The following is a 14,754-nucleotide window of genomic DNA, read 5'->3' as shown; positions in this document are numbered from 1 at the left end:
CCTGCACCTTCTGGCTTCTGCAGGGACCGCTGGGCCCAGGATGAGGCCTCTCCCACCTCTCTGGAAGACCAGAGACACCTTCGGATGCCACCTTGACGCTGGAGCGGATCTGGACCTAGCCCAGCAGCTCCCAAGTGACTGTGTTTCCAGCAGCCTGATCCTTGTTGAGGCCCAGGGAAGTGTCCCAGGCCCCGACTTGCCAGACGAGGCTCTATTCCGGCTGCTGCAGCCCACTTTTCTCCTTTATTTAAATAAATACTCATTCTGTGCTGTACACGTCCCAAGCAGCAGGGGCAGGCAGCCCGGGTGGCCTGCGTGGCAGGGGAGCAGCTGGGCAGCCCCTCACTTGGGCGACTCCCGGCCTGGGGAGAGGGCTCGCTGGCTCTCCAGCCCACTCACCAGTCTCTGGATGCTCTGCAGTTCATTGGCCGCCTCCTTGGCCGAACCACTGGGCGACAGGGCACCGCGGGATGGGGCCCCTACTTTGCGGAGAGCCAGCTCGGGCAGGGGGCTAGGCTCCCGGCTGTTTCCTCCAGCGGCCTTGGAGCCCTCGGAGGCCAGCCCGGTGGTGAGGAGGCTAGTGCTAGGCGGGATGGTGACCGGGATCTGATAGGGGCTGAAACGCAGTCGGGGCCGGGCACTGCCCAGGAAGGGGCTCCGGGAGAGGGAGCCGGCGGCTGCGGCGGCGGCAGCTGCAGCACTAGTGGCGGGCAAAGCCGAGGCGGCTGCGGCTGCTGCTGCCATGTAGGTGTAGGGGTAGGGGAAGAGGCCTCCGAAAGTGGGCATTGGAATTCCCTGGAAGAAACAGAACAAGACAAGGGTTAGATATCTTGCCTGAAGTCTTTCTGAAATTGGGCTGGGTGCTATCCCCTGGACACCGTGCCCTTCTGTTTTAGGGATGTAAAACCACAATTTGCATAACTATAACCACAGGCAGCACAGGTAAGCATGAACCAGTGTGCCTGTGGCCAAACCCAGTTAGAAGGGTGAGATCGCTTCAGGCTACCATGCAAAGGCCTGCCATCAAGTTCTGTGCTGGGCATTACAGCAGAGGTAATGGAAAGGACATTCCAGGTGACTGCACTAGCATGGGTGAAGGCCTTGAGGGAGAAAACGGGGCAGGCATAGGGCCAGGTGGCAAACAGGCAGCTTTGGGTGTCTTGGAGGTTCTGCTCATTGAGAACAGTGTCCTCGCCACCCCTCCTATCTGCAGGCTCTGAAGGGCAGAGGGCACACATGCTGGGGAAGGCACTTTGCAAAGTCTCCTTCTGCCTGCTCATGGTTCTCCTGCCTGGGCCAGGAGGAGGACACGGGTGCCAACCAGTTCATAAACTGGCCTGAAAGTTCTACAGGGAATGCCTGGCAGCACCTCACTGGCAGCTGAGGAAGGAATGCAGTCTTTGCCTGTGAAGGGCACAGCAGCCAGGAACTCCTGGACAAGCACCTTCCTGAGTTCATGAGGTCTGGCTGGTGCACGGCCTGACCTTTGAGATAATGGCTTACTCCCCAGAGCCAGTGGGTATGGGGAGGAGGGCAGGGGGCTGATGATTGCACTGGGTTCCCAGGGAGCCTCAGGTCTGGCTCTAGCAGGAAGAAGAAAAGAGGCAGCTTCATCAGGCCTGAGAAAATACCCCCTCCTGAGACAGTCAGGTCCTACTGGGCATTTCAGACCTGGCATCCCAGGTTGGGAGGAAGGAGGGAGGCTTCAGTTCTCTTGGGATTTGGCTCTACCTGATGTCTGGGATGGGCTGCACTGGCCTGGGAATGTAACCACCAGCAGCCCTACCAACGGATGCCTCCCAGGTGCTGGTATTCTCACCCGGGTCATGCACCTGTTGGCCAGGCTGTGTCTAGAAGCCCTGACTTCCTCATGACCTCTGTGATGCTGGTGATCATTACCAGTTTGTCTGGGGAGGAGGCATTCATATACACAAATAATCAGGGGTGCAGATTAACCCTCTGGGCCCTGAACTTTCTCCAGAGGCTTCCCTTCCAGCCCAGAGCCCCAATGAGTGATGGTGATACCTCAAACACTCCACACACCCTAACACTGAGCTGTGTGTAAAACTCATTTCAGAATCGCCTGCCTCCCAACCCCCCCCCCCATCCACCAACCCAACTTTTAAAATATTTGCTTCTGAAGCAAAGGAGCTTTCTCAGACCTGAACTGCTATTTTCCTTCCCTTGAGATAAGATCTCAGGGGTTCAATTTGCCAGAAACCTCAGAGGGAAGAAAATGAATGAAGAGATTCCAAACCTTTCCACAGGGAATATTCCACCCAAGCAACCAAAGAGGCCACTGTCCCCATCGGATCTCCTTACTGTGCCCCAGCCACATTTTCATCAACACTCCCCTGGGAGCTTGGAATTTCAATGGGGCCTGAAGAGCTGAGTTCTCATCCCTGACATGTGGCTGGGGGTGCTGGGAACTCAAGGTAGGGGAAAGACCAGCCTTGTCCTTCACCAGGACAGAGGACTTCGTAGAAGGCCTGGGAGGGGCCAGAGACCTCTGGGAGGGCTGGTGGTCAACTGTCCAGAAAATAATGCAAATGTTCCTTCTCCCTTTGTCTGTCTGGCCACCTTAGCCTTTCAGAATGGACAGGGAGCCAAGGGTCTTTGTTCTCAAGAAAAATGTCCTGAGGCCAGGAGAGAAGACTTCACAAGCCAGGGGTGACCCTGGTCTGTGAGGGTGAGAAGAGTCTCGATGGGCACCGCACTCCTCGCTGGGGCTATAGGGAAGGAAGCAGGCCCAGAGAGGGTCAGGGACTTGCCAAAGGTCACACGGGAGTCAGAAGCGGCGCCCTGGCCACCCCCTGGACTTACAACACAGTCCTCGTCTCTCAGAACCCAGGTGTCCTAAAGGGCATCCCGGGGCCTCCCCTGGATGGAGTTCTTGCCTGCCAGAGGATCCCAGCGACCCTGGCACCCCTCGGGCCCTCCGCTGGCCTCGCCGCCAGCTCCCTGGGCCTTCTCCCTCGCTGGCGCTGCCGCGGGGTCACAGGCCTTACCTGAGATGCCAGCATGTGCTGGGAGAGGTGGAACGGGAAGGGCGCGGCGGTGCTTGCTGCGCTGGCCGCGGGACCCAGCCCGCCTGCGTCCAGCCCCGCGGCGGTCCCAGGCCCGCCACCTCCGCCGTTGCCGCCGCCTGCCACCGAGGCCAGTAGGTGACCCATGCCCATGGCGGAGAAGGCGCCAGGGCCCATGGTGAACTGTCCAGGGTGCAGGAAGAGCGGCTGGCCGGCTCCCAGCGGCCCAAAGAACTGCTGCCCGTGCAAGTGGCTGGAAAAGGCCAGGCCGGGCAGGTGTCCGGCGCCCAGGGGGGACGCACTGTCTGTCTGCACCACCAGCGGCGCCAGGCCCTGCTCCTTGCCCTCGGCCGCCTCCTTGCGCCCCTCGTCCTTCCTCCGAGCTTCGGCGCGCTCCTTCTCCAGGCTCCTCAGGCCGAACGGGCCGTCCCCGCCGCTCTCGGCCGGCTCCTTGCCCCTCTCGGGACTACGCCGCTCCCGGGCGCGCTCGGGTTCGGTCAAGCGAGTGGGGCTGGCGCTGTCTGGAGCCGGGCTGCGGCCTAGCGGCGCCCCCGCACGCTCCTCGCTCAACCGCTCAGGCTCCGGGTCGCTGTCCGCGGCGCACGACTTCTCCTCAGCTGCGGGGAGAGGGCGCGCGGATTACAGGGGCCTGGGCGGAGGCCGACGAGCAGGATCAGGGACACTCGGGAAGGGCTGCTCTCGGGGAGGCCGAGTCGGAGGAGCTGCTGGAGTCGGGCAAAGGGCAGCTGCAGGTCACCTAATCCAAGACCCCAGATTTACAGTGGAAGGAACCCAGCCCTGGAGAGGAAACCCTACAGCTATAGAATTACACGGCGCCCAAGGGGCCAGGCTCGGAGTCCGGCCGGATCTTCTGGCTACCGGGGACCGCCCTCGTAGGAGAGTCCCGGGACGGAAACCCCATCCCAGACACTCGCTGACGTTTCCTTCCTGGCCTTTCAGGTTAGCGGGTGGCTCAGGAAAAGACCAGCCCAGCGACCTGAGGACCCCCCCCCCACCACCTCCCTGTCCCTCCTCCGGTCCGACCCTCACCTCGGGCCCGGTGCAGGCGCAGGGGACTGGGCGCTGCGCCCGGGGAGTTGGGTGGTTCCCGCGCGGGGGGAGGGTCGCACGACGAGGCGTCTGACTCCGCGCCATCGCGCTCGGGTTTGCAGTGCTCCTCGTACAAGCGTAGAGACGGCAGCGTCAGCTGCTTCCTGGGGATGAGCGGAGGAACCAGGTCAGCGGGGAGCCCATCCCTCCATCCCTCCTGCTCGCTGCTCCCGCGGGCACCCGCCACAGGGCTGCTGTCCTCGGCCTCTCACCTTTTCTCCCGCCGGCCGTTCCCGGTGTCCCGGAAGCCCTTGGCAAACGGGTTGTTGTCGATCTTCAGCTGTGTGATCTGCGGGGACCAAGGGGGCGGCGCTAAGTCAGGCCGTGGCTCTTCCAGCGTGGTCGGTGGCACCCCGAGGTCAGCGGGTGCTGGCCGCAGAGGGAAGACCCGGGGAGCGTCCACTTGGTACCCACCCGCCTGGGATGGGACGCCCCGAGCTGAGGCCGGTGGGAGGGCCTCGCGGAAAGCGACGGGGTCTGTCCTCCAAAAGCTTCATTCGAGGAATTATCCCTAGACAGGCCTAGACAGCCCCACACAGGCCTAAAGCAGTGCCACAGTGTCGGAACCAGCCCAAGCATGCACACCCGCCCGCGGGCTTGCGCAAGTTAAACGACTCCGCACCCGAGCAGGCGCGAACAGAGACTGCAGTTCACACGCAAGGCTGCAGGTACACACAAAGCCAAATCACACTCACGGGCTCGCACACACGCAAGTGTGCACAGACAGAACAAACGCCTACGGAACCAAACGAATTCACATGCCTCCACAGGTATCCAACACACCCCAAACGGGGCACGCACAGCCCAGCGTACACCTTGGTTCACAAAGCCACAACGACCGGCACGGACACTCGTACCCTCTCTTTCACTCGACAGTGGCGCACAAGGGCACAGGCCTAGAGGGGTGATGCTCTGCCCCACTAGAACAAGGGTGGAGAAGCCGCAAGCAGAAAAAGCCCTTTGATTGGAAGGTAATTCTCTAAGCGCCTCCCAAGGGGTCTGGGGCCTAGACTGACCCAGAGCAGTAGCCAGGAGTGCTTTGGGGGGCTGTGTCACCTGTCCCACCCTCTGGCTCCCCCCGAGGGAGTGAAAACTGGGCCCCGGGTTCTGAGCATCGGTAGAGCCTGGGCAGATTGCCTCGGGCGCCCTCTCTTCATTTACATTCTCATTCCTGAGCCAAGAAATAAACGAATAAAATGTAAAAATGTCAGCGCGGGCCCGGAGTCTCAGCTAATTGTTAAGTAAACATCTCCATCCGAACGACGGCCCAGCTGTTCGCTCGCCCCAGGGGAGCCTGTGTGTGCGCGCGGTGGGATTGAGAGGGCGCCTTGAGGACTTCCGTGGGTGCTGCGCGTATGGATGCGAGGCTCGGTGCTCGGGGGCGGGCCGCAAGAGCGCGGATCCCGTGCAGGGGGCTTCGGGGGCGATGAACCGACGGTTGGGCCTGCACGTGTTGAGGGGAGTCAGTGCAGGGGCTTAGCCCACCGCCCGCCGCGCGCACCTTGTCATTCTGGTAGGCAGTGACGGCGATGAAGTCGGTCTCCGGGAACACGTAGGTGCGGAAGGTGCTGTAAGGCAGCTTCAGGATGTCGTTGGCTCGCACTATGTGGAAGCGCGGCTGGTACTTGTGCATGGAGTTTAGGATGGTCTGCGGGGAGGGTGGGGGTCAGCCGGCAGCCGCCAGCCCCGGCCCGAGCTTTTCTATTCTTTGGGTACCTGACCTCTTCCTCTCCACTTCTCTCTCTCTCTCTCGGTTCTTCCTCTTCCCCATTTTCTCCTGTCTCTGCTCTTTTCTCACCCTTATTTCTTTTTCTTCTACTTTTCCTCTCGCTTTTCTCTTTTCACAGCTTCTTTTTCTCTTGCCATTAAAAAAAATTTCCCAGTTGGAAACAGAAATGAGACAGAGCAAAAACAAAACAAAACAAAAAACAAAACAAAAAAACCAACCAAAAAACAACCCCTCCCCCCAAAAAAAACCCAAACAAAATAAAACAAAACAGAGCCCTACAATTCCACTCTTAACACTCTCTTCCTTTCTGGCACTGGTAAACCCCCTAACCCCACAAAGAGGAGATTCCAACCTTCGGGGGCTCACCAACTGCCCTACCTCAGAATGGGCAGTTCCTTTTACCCTATGAAACACCACCCCCGTTCGCTGGGGCCTTGCTCAGGCATAAATGGAGAGAACCCCCAAACCCTCTCCTCCTAGTTGGGCATCTGCCTGTGGGAGGAGGGAAAGGTCTTAGGGAGGCTGGGGGAGTGGGTGGGGAGGGTGGTTTGACTTTTAAATCCCCTAGTCTTGGGGGAGGGCCAGGGACGCGGGTCTTGGCAGAAGGGTGATGGACAAGTTGAGGTCATGGGCAGGTCTTCCAAGCTCGGCACCTACAGGCCAAGAGCAGGGTGACCTCCGTGGCCCAGCACTGCAGACCCAGTCCTGGCAGCACCTGCCTCCCTATTGACCGTACAAGGGACCCTCCACGGCCTGAGGAACTGAGATTGTGAGCTGCCAGCCACTGACCCCACCATTTCCCAGGCTTGCAGAGGAGAGCCCTGGGGCCCAGGCCCAGGCCCAGCCCACGTAGGCCACAGGGCAGTGACCCGGGTAGGGGCACTCTGGGGGTTTGCCCAGCGCTTCCCCCTGGGAGATCCTGCCGCCCTGCTCTCCTGCTCAGCTGCAGTGCTGGGTCAACAAGCTCCTGCACCGTCCCCACCCTGCCCCAACACTCACGAAGCCGTGCTTGTCAGAGATGTTGTTGGTCAGCTTAAGCTTGTGGAAGGCCACAGGCTTAGCCATCCACTGCTCCCCCGTGGCTGGGCTGTCTGGGTGGATGTACATGCGTTTGGGCATCTCAGGGTCGGCCTTGCCCGCCACCATCCAGCGCGAGTTGTGGAACTTATAGCGGCAATCGTCAGCGGCTACAATGTCCATCAGCAGGATATACTTGGCCTTCTTGTCCAGGCCGCTGACTCGCACCTTGAAGGGGGGGAACATCCGCCTGGGAGGGAGGGAAGGGAGGAGATCCCGTTGGAACCGGCTGTTCTAGGTTCCAGGACCCCACTCCTCCTTTATTTATCCCTCCTCGTTGCGCACACCGCTGCCGCCTGGCTGTTTCCCCTGTGGTCGGCTGCTCTGCCCTCTCATCACTGCCCGGACGACCCCACCTGTGGTTGTTGCTCCCAGGAGATCCCATTTCTGCCTGTCAGACCCTCTCTTAAACAGCCTCCTTTAGGCCTTGTGCTCAGATCTGGGGACCCTCTTTCTCCCTGATCTGAGATGAAAGCTGATGCCCAGGAGAGAAGTCTAGGCCCTCTAGAAATATTCTCGCTTCTCCTGAATCTCTCCGAAATTCGTTCAGGGGAAATACCCACTTGGGACGGAAGCTCCCAGAAATAAATTTGGAGGGTGTTTGTATTGGGAACTGGGCTACAGAGCCTGATAAGACATCCCGGCCGTGCAGTTCGGGGGAAGAGGGTGAACCCGAGGCCTGGATTCTCGGTGGCTGAGTCGAAGGGTGGAGGGGCCGGGGCTGTGGCTTTCTTCAGGCTTTAAGGCCTGGGGCGGCGGATGCGTCCAGGGCTCGGATGCCCGCGGTGGAGAAAGGGCTCCGATGCCCGCGGTGGAGAAAGGGCTCTCAGCCCGGTGAGGCGGAGGGCTCGGCTGACCCGGGGCTCGCTGCCAGGAACCGAGCAACCAGCGTGGGGTTAGCTGGGCGCAGGTCCCACTAGGGGCTTCGGGGTCGGAGCAGAGTCTGAGAGAGGCTGAATTTCCCCCGAGCTCGGAGACGGACCCGGTCGCAGAAGAGCGAGAGCGCGGGGCGGAGGAGACCGCCAGGGCCAAGCCGCGGGGCCTCCTCTGCGCTGGGACTCAGAACGGTTGGGGCTATTCTTTAGCAGTATGTTTTCGTTTTATTTCATTCGGAGGATTTTAGCGTTTTCGTTTAAAAAAAAAATCGCTCCGGTGCCAAACGAGAAAAGTCAACTTGGTTGTCCGTGGGAGCGAAGCGTGGCGTCAGGGCCAGAACCTGGAGCCTGGAGCCGGGAGCCGGGAGCCGGGAGTCCCCGGCTCTGCTCTGATCCGTGCAGTCCCGTGCCCCAGCCCGCCCGCCCGCCCGCGCGCCTTCCAGCCGGCCGGCAGCCCTACCTCCCGGACTTGGTGATGACCATCTCCGTGCCTAGCTTGTGGAACTGGTCCCACAGCTCCTTGGCCTCCAGCGTCACCTTGGGGTCGTCCTCCACCTCGTCCTCGGGCTCCAGGCTCTTGAGGGAGCGCAGATGCGCGGCGGGCGGGTGCGGGCCCAGTGCCGAGACGTGCAGCCCCGCCTCGGCCGCTGCTGCCGCCGCCGCCGCCGCGGCCGCCGCCCCCGCCAGGCCCGGGTCGGGCAGCGGCTTGGCCAGCGCGCCAGGCGGCAGCGCGAGTGCCGGGAAGAAGGAGGGCTGCGCCGCTGCCAGAAAGGCGGACATGGGGAAGTCGGCGGGCCGTGGCGCGTGGAACGGGTGGTAAGCCATGGCGCTGGCCGCCAGCGCCGGCTCTCTCATCGGGACATCCGGCCCAGGCGCCCGGGGGCCGGGGCCGGGGCCGGGGGCGCGCGGCTCGGACCCCCGGCCCGGGCGGCGGCGCGCGCGGTGGACGGACGACCCGGGTGGCGGGCGCAGCAGCTGCTCCTCCGGGCTTCCCGTCCGGCGCACCGCAAGGGGCACCCGGCTCTGTGCGCGGGGGCGGCGGGGGCTCTGCGCGGGGCCGGGCTGGGCCGGGCTGGGCTGGCCCGCTCCGGCGCCGGGGACCACGCGCGACTGGTTAGATCTTGTCGTGATCTCTGGAAAACTGTGACTATCTCACATGTCCTGCCCAGCTCGGATCCCCTGCGCTAACGAGCCAGGCCCCCCTTGATTGCTGATTTTACGCTTTTTGGACCAATTGTGGGTCTCCGGGGGCGGGGTTTTGACAGCTCAGGCCAAGCTCCGGCCGGGAGGGGGGGCCTGGGAGAAGGTGTCGGAAGCCTCAGCAGTAAGAAAACATGTCAACAGAATAAAATATTAACCAATGACGGGCCGCCGGGCCCCGAGACCCCTCCTCCTGCCCCGGCCCCCACCGCCCGCCCGCGCCTGCGGCTGCCTGCGCCGGACTGGAGAGCGCGGAGGGCCGACCTGACCCGCCGAAAGGGCCTGAGGCGAGGGGAGCCCGGGTCCCGGGGCCTTGGGGAAGGACCCGCAGCCGCACGCCGGCCCCAAGTGCAAAGCATTGACACGACCCCGAGCGGAGAGGGGGCGCCCTCCTTCTCCCGCGCCCACAGGCCCGGCCGCTCTGGCCCGAGCCCCAGCCTGGCCTCCGACCCAGCTCCGGGTCGTGGCGCCGCCTGGGGGTCCCTGCGCCCCGGAAAGAGACAGCAGGCACTGGAAAGCGAGGCCGGTGGGCGGGCGAGTCGGGAGGCTCGGGCGGCCGAGGTCCGGGAGCGGATCCCAGGTGGCGGGAGCTGGTGAGTGGAGCCATGGCCGAGCCCTGCTGGGGCCGGCGCGGGCGGGAGCGGGACGCGGCCTTGCGCTGGGGAAACGCGGGGACCCCCTACCCGCGCCCGCCTTCACCGGAAGACTCGGAAGGAACCTGGAGTTCTCCGCAGGCCCGGGCCCCGCCCTGAGCTTTCCAGCGGCCGGGAGGAGCGGGTCCTCGGGGCCAGGAAGGTGAGCGCACCTTTCGCTGAGCACAGGGCGGCACCGCGCGGGCGGACCCCGGATTCTCCACCCGCGACCCAACGAATTTTCGCCCTATCCGGTACCGGAGACGAAAGTCTCCTTCTTCCGAAATATCGGCTTCCTCTCTTCGCCCTGCCAACCACTTTTTTAGTTTGTTCTCATCTCTCGGAAGCGCACGTCTCCTAAGTTAAGGAGTGCTGAGTAACGCGTGCGGGAGTTGGGGTGTCTGCGAGCACCTGTGATTGAAGCCCCCTCTTCTGTGATCAGTCTTCGTTTTCTGTCTTCCGGCAGCCTCAGTTTCCCCCCCCCCATGAAGTGATGGTGTGTGTGTGTGTGTGTGTGTGTCGGGCCCCGTGTGGTGCCCTCTGTGCGCAGCGAGAGCTATAACTCAAGGTGTGCACGGGGAGAGTGAAGCGACCACGCACCTGCTTCCAATCGGGCTCGGGCGCGAACACTCAGGCTGATTCCTGAAGGTCGTGTTCTGAAGGAAAAGACAGAGCATGCACTAGCCACGGGTGACATTCCCACCCGTACAACCGCGTGGTGGGCGCGTACATCCCACATCCAACATTGACCCATGCAGGCGCCCGCCCGCTGCGCACACCGGTCGCAGGGCACTTCGTTGTTGAACGTTGGGAGCAGCGTTTGAAGGCCGGATCTCTCCTGGCAGTGCGGATTCGGGACCGGGGAAAGCAGTATGGCCTCTGCGACCGTTATCCCTACTTTTCGGGACCGACCCCAGGGCCCTCACAACTCCTCATCACCGCATATGTGAGCGCCGCCCCCACAGGGTTTTCTCCACGACCTCGTTCTTGGCTAGGTCTCACCTCTCTGAGTACCTCCTCTCTGGCCAGAACGAATCTTTGACTCCGCGCTGCGCAGTCTACGCAGACGGGGCAGGATCCACTGCAGTTTTCCACAGGCAAATACCTGCTGGCTCCACCTTAGGCGAGATGTGGCCTCTCGGGGAGGGACCCGTTGTGGACACGTTTGCGCAACCGGTGAGGTGACCAGATAATAACCAGGGCAGCTTTCCTTAGCCGGGAACCCAGGTACCGGCCTAGGAATCCGTGAATACATTTGCAAAGTCGTGTGTGTGTGTGTGTGTGTGTGTGTGTGTGTGTAGACACATACTTTTGTCCTTGTAAGAGTATGTGTACATCTAAATGTGTGCGTTTTAGACGTTAGTCCATTTCATTAGTCCATCCATAGCTGGTCCAGGGGTCAGAGGCCTGAAGAGTTTGAAACACTCAGGCCTGGGTTATTTGACCGAGAAACCTGGCGGCGACAGTGCAGCGGCTGCATCTGGGGACGGCGACCCCACCTACAGTGGCACCGACCTTCCCTCTGGCTTTCCGGGGCTCTGTCCGGGCCAGGATCCCACCACTCGCCCCGCCCCGCGGTCCCGCGATCACCCTGAGGTCCTGCTGCAGCCGCTCTGAAGAGTCTGTAGCGACCCCCAGCCAAACTCTCCAGCTAGGAATGCCCGAGGCTCATCGAAAGCTGGCGCTGGGGAGGCCTGGGAGGCCCTGGAGCGGCGCCGTGAGGCCTCCGCTGGGCCCCTCCCCCACCTAGGCCAGCCCCCTCCCCCTTCCCAGGAACCCGCGCCCCTGGCGGAGCCCCGGGGGCCGAGTGTGCGTGTTCCTTTAAGAGGCCCCGGGGGGCCCCTCGCGGGCCGCCCGGGGCTGGAGGGGGAGGGCGCGGGCGGGGGCGGCTGGCGCCAGGCGGCCGAGGCTCCACAACAAAGCTCCGGCCCCTGTCACTTCGCATCGGCCAGGTCCCGCAGACAGGCGGGGGACGCGCGCTCGGCCGCCCCTCCCTCTCGCAGGCGGTCTCCGGCCAGGGCGTCGGGCGGGCTTGGGCTGGTGGCGCGCGGTCTGTGCGCCCCGCGCTTCCCGCAACAGTGAAATGGGGCGGGAGCGGGGACGGCCTGGGCCGGGTGGGGCCACGGTCCTGAGCCTGGCGTGGCTGCCCTTCCGTCCTCCGGCCCCGTCACCTCTCGCAGGGTTAAGGGGCACTGCTGGGACCTTCCCCGGGTTGAGCCTCCAGGTGGCAGGGGGTCCCCGCCGCTTCCTCCTCTGTGTGCAGGGCCGGGGTTGCGTGACCCCGCGGGCAGTGGGCAGCAGGAAGCTCGGGCTGTGCGGCCGCGTGGCAGAGCGGACGACGGACTTGCGTCCGAGTGACGGGGCGCGGGCTGCAGACTGGCTTAAGCCCTCGGTGGCAGACGAATGTGCCCAGGCTAAGCTCAGGGGACGTGTGTGGTCCCGTGCTATGGGCCCGCTGTGAGGGTGCCGCCAGGCCGTCGATCACTGCCTGGACGTGAGGAGTGTGGTGGTGAAGGACACTCCCTGGACAGAGTCGCTTCCCATCACGGCTTCCCCGCCGGACCGCACCTCCCGGAGCCCTGGCGCCAGCCAGCCCGGTTTAGCGGCCGGGCCGGGCTCCCCCGCGGTCCCAGGTCTGGTTGGGGTGGGGGCCGCGGCCTCGGTGACCCCAGCCCGCAGCGGCCCGGCCCGTCCCGTCCACTTAAACAAATTGCCGCTGACAGGCGCGCAGTCTCTCTGGAGCCGCCGCCCTCCCGTCGCCTCCCTCCCGTCCCAATTATCCCGCGCAGGGTCGGGCCAACTGGCTGGGATGGGGCGGGGGACGCGGGGAGAGCGGGCGGCTCGACTCCCTCCTGGTCGCGGGGTGGCCCGGGGAAGCGTCTCCGCAGCCACGGCCTGTGTGGCCCCGTCCCTGGTCTTCCCGGCGGATGCGAGGGCAAGGCCCAGCCTGGCAGCTGTGGGCCCTGGAAGGGTGTCGTTCTGCACCTAAGGGCGAGATCACGCGGCCGAGAACCAAGGCCGCATCCCGGATGGACTTCGGGTGACTTTCCCGGAGTTCTGGGGAATCCCCTAACCCGGGGAGCTGCAGACGACTCACTGGCCTCGGGCCGCAGTTCCGCGGGTGGCCGCTGTACGCTTGAGACACCTGGTCCGCAGAAGTCAGGTGCGCGTCTGTGAACCTTCGTGCGTTGGATGTGCATGGAGGCGAGATCGTGGTTATGGATGTCTGGGATCACGGGAGCGTGAACGGGGCGATCGACTGAGTGACTTGAGAGACGGGGTAGAGCGCAGGAAGGACCCCTAGGACGGGCCCACCTGCGACGGGCGGCGGTGGGGGAGTGGGGGGCTTGCCGGCGCGTTCACAGGCTCTGGGTTCGCGTTCAGAAACGCTTTCGCAGGGAGCGGGTCGGGATTCCCCGGAGCAGCATGGTGACGGCGTGCCACAATCCGGGCTCCAGCTGTGCCGCCTCCGCCCTCCCCATCCCTGCTAAGGGGCACCTGGCCTGGCTGTCAACTTCCCCTCGAACCATGGGTTTGCCTTGTGGACCCGCAGCTTCCCCTCTGCCTGCTTCTGCTCTGTCGCGCCTTCGGAAGGGCATGCTGCTCTCTCCCCTCCACTCCCTCCTTTACACATGAGGACCCTGAATCCCAGAGGTGCAGTCATGTACCCAAGGCCACGTACCTGCTGGTGGCAGAGCTGGGATGGGACCCTGGGACCTTAAAGAGAGCAAGTCCAAACCCACTCCTAAGAAGCCGGTGCTGCTGAGCTGCCTACCCCTGCTCCTACAGCAAGGTGATCCTGAGATGCCAGGGCTGCCACCCTCCCCTGGGCTCTTGCTCTGAATTCGAGACATACAGGATGCACTGTCCCTTTGCCTCTAGAGCCTCCAGTTCTAGGTCTGCAGTGGGAGGGCTGCTTTCCAGCTACACAGGGGCAAGGGAGCAGCTGCAAATTCAGTCTCAGCCCAGGCAGGAAGCCTGATGGAGTCAGGATGGGGATCAGCGGGGTCAGCGTTCTGGATGGGATAGGGGCACAGGACAGGGAGGTCAGTTCGGATTTGGGTCCCTCTAAGGGAACTGGCCAGGGTGTGAAGCAGCCAGGTGCAGACAGGGATAGGCTCACTAGGCGTGTGACTTTGTGACCTTGGGCAAGGCCCTGCCCTTCTCTGGGGCTCAGGCTTGCTTGTCATCTGCAAAAAAATGAGGATCGAACAGAACTCTCAGGTACTTTCTAGTTTCATGAGTCCCTGAATTGTGAAAATAAAAAATTACCACGGAGAAACCATATACACTTCCAGACTGGTGGCTGCCTAGCCTGGCCTCTGCTCCTTGACAGAGGGGCTGGCCCTGGTGTTTGAGCTTGTGGGCTTGAATTGGCCTCAGGCCCACTGTGCCTTTTCTCATCTTAGACAGTACTCTTGCTCCTTCAGTTGCCACGCTGGCTCCCACCGGCCTCTTTCCAGATCATGAAGATATTTTTCCTTCATGAAATTGAGAGGAAGTCCGTAGTAAATCTGCCAGTTGACCAGGTAGTGCCAAGAGAATCGGTAGGACACATGGATTCCTAAAGGTCCCCTGATCAGCCACAGTTTGATTCATGTTCTGATGCCCTCCCAGATGATGCCACCATTAGGTCTGCTGGGGCTGGGGGTGAGTCCCAGATTGCCCTGGATGTTATCTGTAGAGGATAGGAAGCGGCTGCTCTGGGGCCAGTGGCCAGTAAGGTCCCCAACCCTGGGGCCCAGCTCTCACTTCCAGCTGATTACAGGCTATGGCAGGCTCCATAACCTCCCCAATTAGCCGGAGGCCAGGCCCAAGGCCTTTCTGATAACCTGAGCTCCAGTGGCAGCCGCTGTGGGGCCAGCTTATCTGGTCTCTCTTATCCTCACCCTTCCCCCACATACTCAAAGAGTTGCCCTGACTTCAAGCAGATGAATAACCAGATTGTCCTGCAAGCTCAGCCGGCAAGTCCAGCCCTACACCCACCACTTTCCCTGCCTGGGGGAGGCCACAGCTGTTTTGCCCCTGCTGGAGGGGAAGGGCCGGGCCAGGGAGGACTCCTGACTCTGTAAGCTGCCAGCCAGTTCCCTGAATGGTTGAGAGAG

At 62.7% G+C, this 14,754-nt stretch overlaps 1 protein-coding gene across 3 annotated transcripts; it reads right to left on the bottom strand.

Annotated features, from left to right (window-relative positions):
• Positions 1–224: 224 nt before the first annotated feature.
• Positions 225–11,364, bottom strand: TBX2 (T-box transcription factor 2). Of its 3 annotated transcripts, none has more exons than XM_054670546.2 (7): positions 10,250–11,364; positions 6,865–7,132; positions 5,638–5,784; positions 4,349–4,425; positions 4,077–4,240; positions 3,009–3,643; positions 225–795 (listed from the first exon to the last, which is right to left on the bottom strand). In XM_054670546.2, the coding sequence occupies exons 1-7, from the start codon at positions 10,324–10,326 to the stop codon at positions 343–345; spliced, it is 1,821 nt and encodes a 606-aa protein (XP_054526521.1). In that variant the 5' UTR covers positions 10,327–11,364; the 3' UTR covers positions 225–342. The 3 variants fall into 3 exon arrangements, with proteins under 3 accessions (XP_054526521.1, XP_511610.4, XP_024206304.2); XM_511610.8 differs by lacking the exon at positions 10,250–11,364 and adding an exon at positions 8,278–9,195; XM_024350536.2 differs by lacking the exon at positions 10,250–11,364 and adding an exon at positions 7,506–8,197.
• Between the last annotated feature and the right edge of the window lie 3,390 nt (positions 11,365–14,754).

This window comes from Pan troglodytes, chromosome 19 (genome assembly GCF_028858775.2).
Source record: "Pan troglodytes isolate AG18354 chromosome 19, NHGRI_mPanTro3-v2.0_pri, whole genome shotgun sequence".
NCBI classification, from domain to species: Eukaryota; Metazoa; Chordata; class Mammalia; order Primates; family Hominidae; genus Pan; species Pan troglodytes.
This window is presented reverse-complemented; position numbering and strand designations above follow the sequence as displayed.

What these genes read in the sequence shown, in the direction of transcription:
- TBX2 (XM_511610.8), bottom strand. Translation starts at nt 8,672, where the DNA reads ATGAGAGAGCCGGCGCTGGCGGCCAGCGCCATGGCTTACCACCCGTTC. An exon ending in CTGCCTACCAGAATGACAAG is followed by an intron (nt 4,426 to 5,637) that starts GTGCGCGCGGCG and finishes TGGTCCCCGCAG; the next exon opens with ATCACACAGCTGAAGATCGA. An exon ending in GCGCCTGCACCGGGCCCGAG is followed by an intron (nt 3,644 to 4,076) that starts GTGAGGGTCGGA and finishes CTCTCCCCGCAG; the next exon opens with CTGAGGAGAAGTCGTGCGCC.